General features: G+C 37.5%; 2 protein-coding genes across 2 annotated transcripts; one reads left to right on the forward strand and one right to left on the reverse strand.

Moving 5' to 3' along the window:
* The first annotated feature begins 416 nt into the window (after window positions 1-416).
* Window positions 417-1,090, forward strand: LOC140013484 (uncharacterized). The gene is made up of 2 exons (XM_072062777.1): window positions 417-680; window positions 764-1,090. The coding sequence occupies exons 1-2, from the start codon at window positions 417-419 to the stop codon at window positions 1,088-1,090; spliced, it is 591 nt and encodes a 196-aa protein (XP_071918878.1).
* An 11,500-nt stretch (window positions 1,091-12,590) lies between these two features.
* On the reverse strand, window positions 12,591-13,826 carry LOC113705930 (epi-neemfruitin B 7-O-acetyltransferse L7AT-like). The gene has a single exon (XM_072062778.1). The coding sequence runs from the start codon at window positions 13,824-13,826 to the stop codon at window positions 12,591-12,593; it is 1,236 nt and encodes a 411-aa protein (XP_071918879.1).
* Between the last annotated feature and the right edge of the window lie 207 nt (window positions 13,827-14,033).

A 14,033-nucleotide genomic window follows, 5' to 3' on the forward strand; every position in this document is an offset into this window, starting at 1 on the left:
CTAAATTCCAACACCCCAACATCCCCACCCCACCCCCCCAAAAAAAACCCAATGTTTTAATCAAGAGCCCCTCCTTTATATTGAGGAAATTGCAGAAATTAGTGCAGCAATTTATGGAATGATGCTTTAGAAAATTGCAGAAATTAGTGCAGCAATTTACGGTATGTAATTTTTCGGTAGTTTACTATTTTATAGGAAATCTTTCTTTGTACAGAGATAGAAATTATATAGGTAGCTTCCTTATCTCTGTAGTTTACTAATTGTATAGGAAATCTTTCTTTGTACAGATATAGAAATTATAGAGGTAGGTTCCTTATCTCTTCTTATCTCTGTATATAAATACACCTTTGAGGTCAATGAGAAGATCAAGGTTTCTTTGATCCCAGTATCTCTGTTTTCTTCATGGTATCAGAGCAATGCTTCCCAAAGATGAAGGAAATTCTGGTTCAGATAAGAAAACTTCCAGCCCTTACGCTCTAAGCCCTAACGACAATCCAGGCAACATAATTACCCAGGTACAGTTGAAGGGAGAAAATTATGAAGAGTGGGCATGGGCAGTGCGGACTGCATTGAGGGCCAAAAAGAAGTATGGTTTCATTGATGGAACTGTGGAACAACCGGCAGATGATTCGTCGGAAATTGAAGATTGGTGGACAGTTAATTCCATGCTGGTTTCATGGGTATTTAACACGTTGAACCCTCTTTACGTTCAACTATTTCTCTTGTGGACAATATTGGAGATTTATGGGAGGACATAAGGCAGCGCTTCTCAATTGGGAATGGACCAAGAGTCCAGCAATTGCGATCGGACTTGACGAACTGCAAGCTGGAGGGACAAACCATAGTCAATCACTATGGACAGCTTAAAACCATATGGGATGAACTGAATAATTACGACAAAACACCATTGTGCAGTTGTGGTGGATGCAAGTGCAATCTCACAACTGAACTGGAAAAGAAAAGGGAGGAAGAAAGAGTTCATCAATTTTTGATGGGCTTGGATGAGGAACACTATGGTACTGTGTGTGCTAATATTTTGAGCACAAAGCCATTACCCAATCTGAATAGGGTATATGCAATGGTCGTTTAGCAAGAATGAGTAAGGACAATGTCACGAACAAGGGAAGAGAAAGGCAACCCTATGAGCTTTGCAGTTCAGGTTGGTGGACGAAATTCAGGGGGGGACAAAACTGCAGTATGCTCACATTGCAATTGTGAGGGACACGATTCAGGTACCTGCTTTCAGCTGATAGGGTATCCAGATTGGTGGGGAAATAGACCTCGCTCCAGTACTCCAGGACGAGGAAGTGGGCGTAAGCGCAATGGTGGTGGAGGCCGTGACAGGGGTGGTATACCAAGAGCAAATGTCACTCAAACATTTACAACAAAAGGTGATCACGGAGGAGTCACAGAAACTGACCGAAAGGGGCTTAGTGGGTTGAATGATGAACAATGGAGCATTTTGCTAGGACTTTTGAGTTCGCAAAAGACTGTATCCAATGAAAAATTGATTGGTAAGCAAGAAATTTTGTCTTGGATAATAGATTCAGTGGCTTCCCATCATATGGCTGGAACAAGGGCCTGCCTGAGAGATGTGTCTGACATTGTTCCATGTTCAGTCAGAATGCCAAATGGTGAAGCAACTGTGGCACTAAAAGAAGGAACGGTGCATCTTGGAGGAGGATTGAAATTGCAACATGTTCTTTTTGTGCCTAATTTAAAATATAACTTGATCTCTATTTCACAACTTCTCAATGACTCAAATCTGGTACTGCAAATCACTAACAAAATTTGTGCTATACAGGACCGAAATATGAGGAGGCTGATTGGAGCGGGTGAACAACACGAGGGGCTGTATTTTTTGAAGGTAGTGGGTTCGGCTAATGCTTGTAAAACTTCTGGAGTTTCAGACTTCAATCTTTGGCATAGGAGAATGGGTCATCCGTCGAGTAAGGTGCTAGAGTTGATTTCTGCAGCAAATAAATTTAGTAAAGATAGTGATAATTTAAGTTGTGATGTTTGTTTTAGAGCAAAACAGACTAGGGAGATGTTTTATTCTAGTGACAATAAGACTAAGAATTGTTTTGATTTAATGCATTGTGACTTATGGGGGCCTTATAAAGCTTTGGCTTCTTGTGGAGCTGCTTATTTCTTGACTATTGTTGATAATTGTTCTCGTGCTGTGTGGATTTATTTGCTAAAAGGAAAACATGAAGTCGCTTGTGTTCTTAAGAATTTTATTGCTATGGTTAAACGACAATTTGAGAAGGAGATGTGAAGACTATTAGGAGTGATAATGGCACTGAATTTGTGTGTCTACGAAAATATTTTGATGAAAATGGTATATTGCACCAAACTTCTTGTGTAGGAACTCCCCAACAGAATGGACAAGTTGAGAGAAAACATCGTCACATCCTTAATGTGGCGAGAGCTTTGATGTTTCAGGGACACTTGCCAATTGATTTTTGGGGTGAATGCATTCTTACCGCTGGATACTTAATCAATAGGACACCATCCGCGGTCCTGAAGGGAAAAACTCCTTATGAAATTCTCTTTCGACAACTTCCTTCCTATAATCATATTAGGACTTTTGGGTGTTTGTGTTATGTGCATAGACAACTTAAAGATAAGGATAAATTTGCCAGTCGAAGCCGTAGATGTGTTTTTGTGGGGTACCCTTTTGACAAGAAAGGATGGAAAGTGTATGATTTAGAAACTTCTGAGTATCTTGTTTCAAGGGATGTGGTGTTTGTAGAAATAAATTTGTCATACTCTGCAACAATGTTTGTAGGTGAAAATTCCACTAAAAATGCAGATGGAGCTCATGAGCATAAGGATTGGGAAATTATTGAGGAAAATGGGGAGATATTAGAGAAATTTCCTGAAGGTTGTCCACCTACTGAGGAAATTGCAGAAATCAATGAGCTGAAAGTAGGGAGGAAAATTCAGGAGAGAAGGTACTAGTGGGAGATCAGCTTGGTCGTGGACAAAGGATTAAGCAGTCATCCACTCGTCTGAAGGACTATGTGACAAATAATGTGCAATTCAGCCCCTCGCAGAGTTCACCACTTCAACTACATTCCTCGGGTATGTCTTATCCCATGGCCAATTTTTGTTGGCTATGATCGGTTTTCTTCACAACATCGGTCCTTCTTGGCAAGCATTACTGTAAGTTCAAAACCAATTTCTTATAATGAGGCAATGAGAGATGAATGATGGCATGAAGCTATGAGAAAAGAAATTCAAGCTTTGGAGGAGAATGGAACTTGGACGGTGGAAGACTTACTCGTTGGGAAGAAGGCTATTGGCATGGGTGTACAAAATAAAATATAATTCTGATGGAAGCATTGAACGATGCAAGGCTCGATTGGTAATTCTTGGCAATAATCAAAAAGAGGGTATTGACTATCATGAAACTTTTGCTCCCACTGCAAAGATGGCCACTATACGTACTTTTCTTGCAGTAGCTACTGCAAATAACTGCGTACTACATCAGATGGATGTGCAGAATGCTTTCTTGCACGGCGACTTGACTGAGGAAGTTTTCATGAAAATGCCACCAGGTTTTGCCTCTAAAAGTCCTGGGAAAGTGTGTAGACTACGAAGGTCTTTGTATGGCTTACGTCAAGCACCCCGTTGTTGGTTTGCTAAGCTAGCAAATTCTTTGAAGACGTATGGCTTTCATCAATCTTACTCAGACTATTCATTTTTTGCTTTTCGTGAGCAACATGTGCAAATACATGTTCTGGTCTATGTTGATGATCTCATTATTTCAGGTAATGATGCACGGCTGTGCAGCGAGTTAAGAAATATTTGAACAGTTGTTTTCATATGAAGGATTTGGGACAGTTGAAATATTTTTTGGGTATAGAGGTAGCAAGAAATGCTGAAGGGATTTTTCTTTGTCAGCGAAAATATGCCTTGGATGTCATCTCTGAGGTTGGTTTGCTGGGAGCTAAGCCAGCAAAAACTCTACTGGAGCAGAATCATAAACTTGCACTTGTTGAAGGGGATGATGCTAGTGACCCTGCTCAATATCGTCGGCTGGTAGGCAGACTAATTTACTTAACTATTACACGACCTGAATTGAGCTACTGTGTCCATATTCTTGCTCAATTTATGCAGCAACCAAAGAAGGCCCATTGGGAAGCTGCATTACGAGTAGTCCGATATTTGGAATCCTTTTGCGGGCCAACTCTGATCTTAAATTGTATTCATACTGTGACTCCGATTGGGCAAGTTGTCCCTTGACAAGACGCTCCTTGACAGGTTATTTTATTTGCTTGGGCAGATCACCTATTTCATGGAAAATCAGGAAACAACAGACTGTTTCACGCTCCTCTGCTGAGGCAGAATATCGGTCAATAACTACAGCAGCTTGTGAACTTAAGTGGTTAAAGGGTTTGCTGCTATTTCTTGGTGTTGATCATTCGAGTTCCATGCGCTTGTACTGTAATAGTCAATCAGCTTTACACATTGCGGCGAATCCTGTATATCATGAGCGTACGAAACACATCAAGGTTGATTGTCATTTCATTCGAGACGAGATACAAAATGGGAACATTGAAACAGCTCATGTACGTACGACTCTACAACTTGCTGATATTTTCACTAAAGCTTTGGGTACTGATCAGTTTCAATTTCTTCTTAGCAAGTTGGGCATCTCCAATCTTCATGCTCCAACTTAAGGGGGGGTATTGAGGAAATTGCAGAAATTAGTGCAGCAATTTACGATATGTAATTTTTTGGTAGTTTACTATTTTATAGGAAATCTTTCTTTGTACAGATATAGAAATTATATAGGTAGGTTCCTTATCTCTGTAGTTTACTAATTGTATAGGAAATCTTTCTTTGTACAGATATAGATATTACATAGGTAGGTTACTTATCTCTCCTTATCTCTGTATATAAATACACCTTTGAGGTCAATGAGAAGATCAAGGTTTCTTTGATCCCAGTATCTCTGTTTTCTTCACTTTACCTATCCTGGAAATAGCCATAATATGTTGTGCTTCACTCTTATTTATTCTTTCTCTTATCAAGATTTTTGACTTCTAGAATAACACATATTTTTACCTCTCTCTCTCTCACACAAAGTTTCACCATCGCCATTCTCTTTTGATTTATCGAAGATTCTTTCGATAAAGGAACCAATCACAAGAGTAAGCCAGCCGTACACCTAGCCAAATTAGACAGCCATACTTTAGGCTGTGGCCTTTCGTGGGAGAGAGGAGTGGGGACGGTTGCACTGAAGTATTCTTGGTTTTTTGGCAAATCTTTAGTATAAACCCCTCTTGGGACAATTGTCACTCACACGCCATGCCCCATGTCCCTTGGTGACTGGTGATGGTCCATGGAGATGGCAGTGGCGTTTCCAGTACTTTTCAGGAAATTTCAGAAGCAATTGATCTTGGTGCAAGATCTTTTCTGTCCATCTTTTCTTCTTTTCTTGTTCCTAATGTTCCTTTTGTAAGACTTACCTCCTTTAGAGGCAAATTATGACCTACATGATTGATTGATATTCTAAATTGATTGACAATTAATTGGTATCTCCCATTAGGCAATGATTGGTGATTGGTATCCTAATTAATTGATTGACATCTTGTCAATAATTAATTAGTATATTCCATTTGTTAGTGCTTGATTGATATCTATTATTAATTGATATCTTATTCAATCAGTTAATCAATCAAATCAATCAGTTAGTCAGAAAATATTAATTTCAGTTATGGATTTTGGCAAGAGTTCCTTGATGGAAGGAAACCCTAGGAATTTTTTGTATTTGCCAGTAAGGGTCCCTACCCTAGCCTATAAATAGCATGTGGTATTCCATCACTTATACACTTTTTGGTTAGGCATAGGCTAGAAGATCCCTACTCTAAATTCTCCTTCTACTTTTCTCTTCTTCTACACATCTACATAGTCTCTTTGTCTACACAAACAAGAACAAAGTAAGAAGACAAGGAGTTGCAAAGATCAATCTCTGTTCAACAACAATGGCTGGAGGTAAGTCATTTAAATTTTCGCTGCCTAGTACAAGTTATTTGTACTTATTTGATTTAACATGTGGTATCAGAGCCACCCTCTAGCCATGTTGCTTAACATATAACTTCATGGTTTGTTGGCAATCTGAGAAAAGTTATATAGATTCATTTAATATTGAATGAATCAAATTCAATTTGTCATGGGATCTATGTATCCATTATCTCAATTATTGAGAATTAATGGCTAATTCCATGTATATGTATCATCCTTGTGATGATTTATTTATCATGCAAGTATGTGTCATACATATATCGTTAGTGTGATATTTAATTTTCATTTGGTTATGCTTGTATATAACAACATAACTAATTTTATCTTGCATGAATTATGATTAGTATACTTATGCCTTTTGACTTTGCATCATGTATGCTAAATGAAGGTTGAACTTTGCTTTTGAGGCACTTTATGAGTTCTATTTAAATAACTCCATGCCTCTTGAAATTATTGGTTAATAATTGGCATAGCAAGTTGCTTGTTTCGCCTAATTATTTAAACTATAATTTGTGACATTTATCAACCTTTCATTTTGTCACCTTTATAGCTGTTATCATAAAGATTTTGCATCTTGTATTTAAGAGTAGCCACAGCATCTTATATGCTTGATGTTTAGAATTTTAATCACATAAATGTCTAGTGATTACTTGAATAACATCTAATTAAGTAAACAATTAATTTATTAAAATTATCACTTGGCCCACAGGAAAGTGATAGTTTTAATAAGATTAGTTGAAATAAAATGGTAAATTTAATATTGTGCTAAGAGATTTTTCTAGACCCACAGGTATGAAAATTTCTATTTTTGTTAATAGTTTTAATTTACCAGTCTTATTATAAAGAAAGGAAATTCAATGCGTGTTTGGCAACCTCTACCCACAGGAAAGTTTGAATTTATTATTTGAATTAACATTGGTTAATTCAATCTTTATGTCTTAAATTTCATAGCAATAATGTATGTTTATTCTTGGATATTGCAGTTTTTTCTACCACTACTCTTTTTAATGATTCATCTCGTATTCCAATGCTATCCGGTGAAAACTACATCGAATGGAAGGACAAGATTCTTCTAACTTTGGGGTGCATGGATCTTGATTTGGCCCTTCGTGAGAATGAACCACCCATTTTCACGGATTCTAGTTTGCCAAATGAAAAGGTTGCTGATGAGCGGTGGGAGCGATCTAATCGCCTAAGTTTGATGCTCATTAAGTCGCATATCAGTCAAAGCATTAGGGGTTCAATTTCTGATTGTGACCGAGTCAAAGCTTACATGAAAGCAATTTATGAACAATTTGTAAGCTCTGATAAGGCTTTGGCTAGCACCCTTATGAAGAAACTTGCAAGCATGACACTTGACAAAAGTAGGAGTGTGCGCGAGCACATTATGGAAATGAGGGATATTGCGGCTAAATTAAAGTCCCTTAAAGTTGAGATTTCTGAATCATTTCTTGTACATTTCATTCTCAATTCTCTTCCGTAGGAATATACTCCGTTTAAGATCTCTTATAACCCACATAAAGAAGAATGGTCAATTAATGAACTATTGACCATGCGTGTTCAAGAGAATGAGAGATTGAAACATGAGACTCCAGAAAGTGTTCATCTAGTGACTCATGGTAGAGGAAACACAAAGAAAGGAAAAGGCAAGAGTGTTCTTATGAAAAAAGATGGCAATAAAGACAAATGCCGTTTTTGCAAAAAGAAAGGGCACTGGAAGAAAGATTGCCTCAAGTACAAGAAATGGCTCGAAAAGAAAGGTAATCTCACCTTTATGTGTTATGAATCTAACTTTACTGAAGTTTTTGATAATGCTTGGTGGATTGATTGTGGTTCTACAATTCACATTTCCAAAACCATGCAGGGCTTTCTGAACCTAAGGAAGCCGTTACGAAGTAAACAAAGCATCGATTTTGGAAATCGGATGCGTTCATCTGTTGAAGGTGTGGGGACCTATAGACTCATTTTAAAGACCGGTTTTCAATTAGATCTTGAAAATACTTTTTATGTTCCATCCTTTTCTAGAAATTTGATTTCTCTTTCTAGACTATCTATTATTGGATATGATTCCAATTCTCATCTTTCAACTATGAATCTTTTAAAAAATAATAAAATTATTGGTTCTACCAATTTGGATGGAATGTTATTTAAACTTGAGTTAGACCTCACATATGAATATAGCCTTTTAACTGTGCATGGTACTAGTACTAAACGCAGTATTATCAATAAGAACTCTTTAAAACTTTGGCATAAGAGATTGGGACATATCTCCATTGATAGAATCAAAAGGTTAGTGAATGATGGAGTCTTATAGACTTTAGATTTCACTGACTTTAGTACTTGTGTAGGCTTCATAAAGGGTAAGCAGACTAACAAGACCTCAAAAGGTGCCAAAAGAAGTTCTCAATTACTTGAGATTATACACACAGATATCTGTGGACCTTTTCCTACTTCTTGCTTGAATGGTCAGAGATATTTTATCTCATTTATAGATGATTATTCAAGATTTATGTATCTCTATCTCTTGTTTGATAAATCAGAAGCACTTGATGCTTTTAAAATTTTCAAATTAGAGGTAGAGAAACAAAAGGAAAAGAAAATCAAAATTGTGAGATCAGATAGGGCTGGCGAATATTATGGAAGGCACACAGATAAAGGACAGGCATATGGTCCATTTGCTAAGTTTCTCCAAGAAAAAGGTATTGTTGCTCAATATACAATGCCTGACACACCACAACAAAATGGTGTAGCCGAAAGGAGAAATAGAACTCTCATGGACATGGTTAGAACCATGATTAGCCGTACTAGTTTACCTTTATCCTTATGGAGTGAAACTTTAAAAACAGCTGTGTATATTTTGAATAGGATACCATCCAAGGCTGTGCCCAAGATGCTTTTTGAGATTTGGAATGGATGGAAACCTAGTTTAAAACATTTACACGTATGGGGTTGTCTAGTTGAAGTGAGGGTATATAACCCACGCATTAAGAAATTGGATGAACGTACAGTTAGTGGCTTCTTCATAGGCTATGCTGTTAACTCCAAAGGGTTTAGATTTTATTGTCCTTCACACACTCCAAATATTGTTAACGCTAGAAATGCTAAATTTCTTGAGGAGCATGAAATCAGTGGGAGTGGTTCTCAAAAAGTGGAATTTGAAGAAGTAAAGGATGCACCTGTGCCACCTTTACATGATCTAGTTGTTATTCAAAATATTGAAGAGCAACCAATTGAGCAACCTCCACTTGAGCTACCACAACAAGAACAATCAACAATAGTTAATCCCACTAATCAAACTCCCCATGAAACAGTGGGAGTTAGAAGATCTACAAGAATTAGAAGGCCAGCAATTTCTAGTGATTATGAAGTATATCTCCAAGAGTTTGACTATGATGTTGGACTTAAGGATGACCCTAATTCATTTTCACAAGCCATGAATGGAGAAAACTCCACATCTTGGTATAATGCCATGAAAGAAGAAATGGAATCAATGGCTAAAAATAAAGTCTGGGATCTCGTTGAATTACCCAAAAAGGTCTCTATTGTGAGTTGCAAATGGGTTTTCAAAACCAAAAGAGATTCAATGGGTAATATCGAACGATATAAAACTAGACTTGTAACCAAAGGTTTTACTCAGAAGGAAGGCATTGACTACCATGAAACCTTCTCTTCTGTTTCAAAGAAGGATTCATTGCGTGTTATCATGGCAATAGTAGCCCACTTTGATTTGAAGCTACATCAAATGGATGTGAAAACAACATTCCTTAATGGGGATCTTGAAGAAGAGGTATACATGTGTCAACCTGAGGGTTTTGTTAATAATGATAACAACCAACTTGTTTGTAAGTTAAAGAAATCTATATATGGACTAAAACAGGCTTCTCGTCAATGGTATATTAAGTTTCACAACGTTATCTCTTCATTTGGTTTTGTAGAGAATATCGTTGACCAATGCATATACCTTAAGATAAATGGGAGTAAATATATCTTTTTAGTCCTATATGTAGATGATATTCTTCTTGCAAGTAATGATATGGGTTTGCTGCATGAAACTAAAATGTTTCTTACACAAAACTTTGAAATGAAGGATATGGGTGAAGCCTCTTATGTCATTGGCATAGAGATTCATAGAGATAGAACAAGAAAAGTTCTTGGTCTGTCTCAAAAGGCCTACATTGAAAAGGTTTTGGAATGAAGCACTGCTCTTCCATTGCAGCTCCCATTGTCAAAGGAGAAAAATTCAGTTTGGATCAATGTCCTAAGATTGAGTTGGAACGAAAAGAGATGGATAGCATTCCGTATGCTTCACTTGTTGGAAGCCTTATGTATGCTCAGGTCTGTACCAGACTTGATATTGCTTTCATAGTTGGAATGTTAGGTAGGTATCAAAGTATTCCTGGAAAGGATCACTGGAAAGCTGCCAAAAGAGTTTTGAGATATCTGCAAGGGACCAAGGACTACAGACTTACATACAAACAGTCTGATTAGTTAGAGGTAGTTGGATATTCTGATTCAGATTTTGCTGGATGTGTGGACTCAAGCAAATCTACTTCAGGGTACATTTTCCTTCTTGCTGGAGGAGCAGTATCTTGGAGAAGTATAAAACAAACAATTGTTGCATCATCCACAATGGAAGCAGAATTCATTGCTTGCTATGAGACTACATCACAGGCTTTATGGTTGAAGAACTTCATATCTGGCCTAAAAGTGGTAGATTCAATAAGTAGGCCACTGAAGATCTTTTGTGACAACTCTGCTACTGTGTTCTTTGCTAAGAACAACAAGAGTGGAAGTCGAAGTAAGCATATCGACATCAAGTTCTTAATGGTCAGAGATCATGTTAAAAAACAAGAAGTAATCATTGAACACATTAATACTGAATTAATGATTGCTGATCCTATGACTAAAGGACTGTCGGCAAAAGTCTTTCAGGATCATGCAACTCATATGGGACTCAGTAATTCGTGCTAGATTATTTCTATTTTCTTGACCATTTGTGTCTAGACATTTGTTATTAATGTTTGCGCGCATTAAAATTGATATACATGTATAAAGAAGTGATCTTTTGATCGATAAAGTTGGACCTTGAGTAACTTATATGAAGTTATTCATAAAGTTCTTTTAAAGCACTTAATTAGGAAGTATACTATATTGTAATACATGGAAGGAAGTGTTCGCAATAAGAATATAACCGCCATGATTCGAATATTATCATTTTCTAATTAAGCAACTGCTCATAACTGTCGAGCCTATTGAGTGACAATAAAGACTTATGGCCACTTAAGCATCTAGTCACTCAAGGTTATCTGACTATGGCATGTGGGTCAAGTGAGAGAATGTAAGACTTACCTTCTTTAGAGGGAAATTATGACCCACATGATTGATTGATATTCTAAATTGATTGACAATTAATTGGTATCTCCCATTAGGCAATGATTGGTGATTGGTATCCTAATTAATTGATTGACATCTTGTCAATAATTAATTAGTATATTCTATTTGTTAGTGATTGATTGATATCTATTATTAATTGATATCTTATTCAATCAGTTAATCAATCAAATCAATCAATTAGTCAGAAAATATTAATTTCAGTTATGGATTTTGGCAAGAGTTCCTTGATGGAAGGAAACCCTAGGGATTTTTTGTATTTGCCAGTAAAGGTCCCTAGCCTAGCCTATAAATAGCCTATAGTATTCCATCACTTATACACTTTTTGGTTAGGCATAGGCTAGAAGATCCCTACTCTAAATTCTCCTTCTACTTTTCTCTTCTTCTACACATCTACATAGTCTCTTTGTCTACACAGACAAGAACAAAGTAAGAAGACAAGGAGTTGTAAAGATCAATCTCTGTTCAACAACAATGGCTGGAGGTAAGTCATTTAAATTTCCGCTGTCTAGTACAAGTTATTTGTACTTATTTGATTTAACACCTTTTCCTTGTCGTCCTTGCAACGGTATCAGCATTCAAACCGTGGGAATTAAATGGGGAAGTGACGAGGGACTAGGGTAGCCAAATTCTACTATGACAAAGTAGTTGCATATGAAACCATGGTTCAAAGACTCGATCGAGTCGTCACTGTCTCAGACTCTCCCGATACGATATCGGGACGATACGATTCCGAGATACTTGACTCGCCGAGATGTCATCGTGAAGAATTGAAACGGTCGAGTCACACCGAATCACTCCGAGTCATTTCGAGTCAACTCGAATTTTTATTATTTTTACTAATTTTTAATTATTTTTGTTTATCATAATTTTTACAATTTTTAGAATATTAAATATTTCAAAAATTTGCGTCTCATCGAAACCGCGACCGATATATCGAGACTGATGTGAAACGGTCCAACCCGAGACCGCAACTGCTACCGTGACTTTGAACCATGTGTGGAACTGGGCAGGCCGTCAAAAGATAACACGGACACATTTATCAAGTTCAATTTTTTTTTTCCTAAATAACTCTCATATGAAGCATCAAAACGTTTCCTTTAAGTGCTAATGTTGGCTGCCCATATTATTTTGTCCAGTCTTGCAAATCATGTTGTTAAACATCAAGCAGACAAGGAGATCTCAAGTGGGCTTGGATCCAAAGTAGCAAAATTGAGTAGCTCGGGAATCTTCTCAAATATAGCCATGTCATTTTCTTTCAAGGTCACCCATGCTTCAATTCCATCACCAGATCTTGTGTCCATGAAAACAACCAAATTTGGAAGTCCAAGGGCGTCTATACCAGCACTTCCAATGCAAGTCCATATGGGCTTCCCCCAACCGAAATCTGCATTATAAATACCTCCATTGCAGATACTTGAAAGAGACAAGTATTCTGTATCAAGATTGCCAGTATGTACTTCTTCCAATTCTTTCAAATGCTTCATCACATTGACCAAAGACCCGTCTTTACCTTTTATGTCTTCAAGAAAACTGTTGTCTAATTTATCGATGCCATTCCTGACACGCCTGACCATCGAGGGCAGCTTGAGATCTGAATTAACCAGGCATTTAGCATACGTTACCCAAAAGATGTTACCCATGGAATAAGGCGGCAAGGGTGGAGAATTTCTTGACCTCAGATTCACCACAAAGGTTAAAATAGATGGCTTTCGAAATCCAAATCTTGCTTGCGATGTGGCTATTGCGCACTGCCAAGTAAGTCCCATTGCGGCGGTAACACGACTGGGATTGGTGACATTTGATTCAGCACAAGTGGCATTGTTTTTCAAAGCATTCAAGGCCGATGCATCAAACACGAATCTCCTTGTCGCGGATTTGGATTGCTCAGATTGAGGAGGAGGTATCAAAATCGAAGTATCTTTAGGTAATTTAGGATTCGGATGAAAAATCGAGGATGAAATAAAACTTTCTGATGATCCACGAGCTGTGGCTGCCCACGCATTCATAAATGTCACTGTCGACTGCCCATCCATGACCTTGTGGGAACTATATATGCCAATTGCTATGCCACCACACTCAAAAATGTTCACTTGCACCATTGCTACATAAGTTTTAGTAAATAATTCCGTGGAACTCGGATGAAATGGAAGCAAGCCATGTATCAATTTTTGCTGCGGATGCCCAAGGAAATCGGAGAGTTGAGCGTTGACTCGGGCTTCAACATAGTACATACCATCATCATTGCAATCAACATGTAGATTGTCTTTGACTTTGCCAGCAAGTGGATAGAAGTGGACTAAAGTTTCTGACAGGGATTGCTTCAACAATTCCCTCCTCTTTGAAATGTCAGATTTTCCATCGTTCTTGAAGAAATAAACTAATGGAACCACGTACATGGGGAATAAGTTGATCCAGAAGTGAGATTTTGAAGGTTTTGAAATGATTTGGGGTTGGAGACTCTGGCTTAATGTACTCCCTTGAGATGATTTCAATCTCCAGCTCTTTCATTTCTGAACCACTAGTGTCGCATCTGCAAAATGGAAAATCATCAAAATTTTGAACTAGTTTTCATTAGTTCCAAGAACAATGACCCTTATTAACTG

The sequence above is a fragment of the Coffea arabica genome, chromosome 8c, assembly GCF_036785885.1.
Source record: "Coffea arabica cultivar ET-39 chromosome 8c, Coffea Arabica ET-39 HiFi, whole genome shotgun sequence".
Classification (NCBI taxonomy): Eukaryota; Viridiplantae; Streptophyta; class Magnoliopsida; order Gentianales; family Rubiaceae; genus Coffea; species Coffea arabica.

What these genes read in the sequence shown, in the direction of transcription:
- LOC140013484 (XM_072062777.1), top strand. Translation starts at nt 417, where the DNA reads ATGCTTCCCAAAGATGAAGGAAATTCTGGTTCAGATAAGAAAACTTCC. An exon ending in ATTCCATGCTGGTTTCATGG is followed by an intron (nt 681 to 763) that starts GTATTTAACACG and finishes GACATAAGGCAG; the next exon opens with CGCTTCTCAATTGGGAATGG.
- LOC113705930 (XM_072062778.1), bottom strand. Translation starts at nt 13,826, where the DNA reads ATGTACGTGGTTCCATTAGTTTATTTCTTCAAGAACGATGGAAAATCT.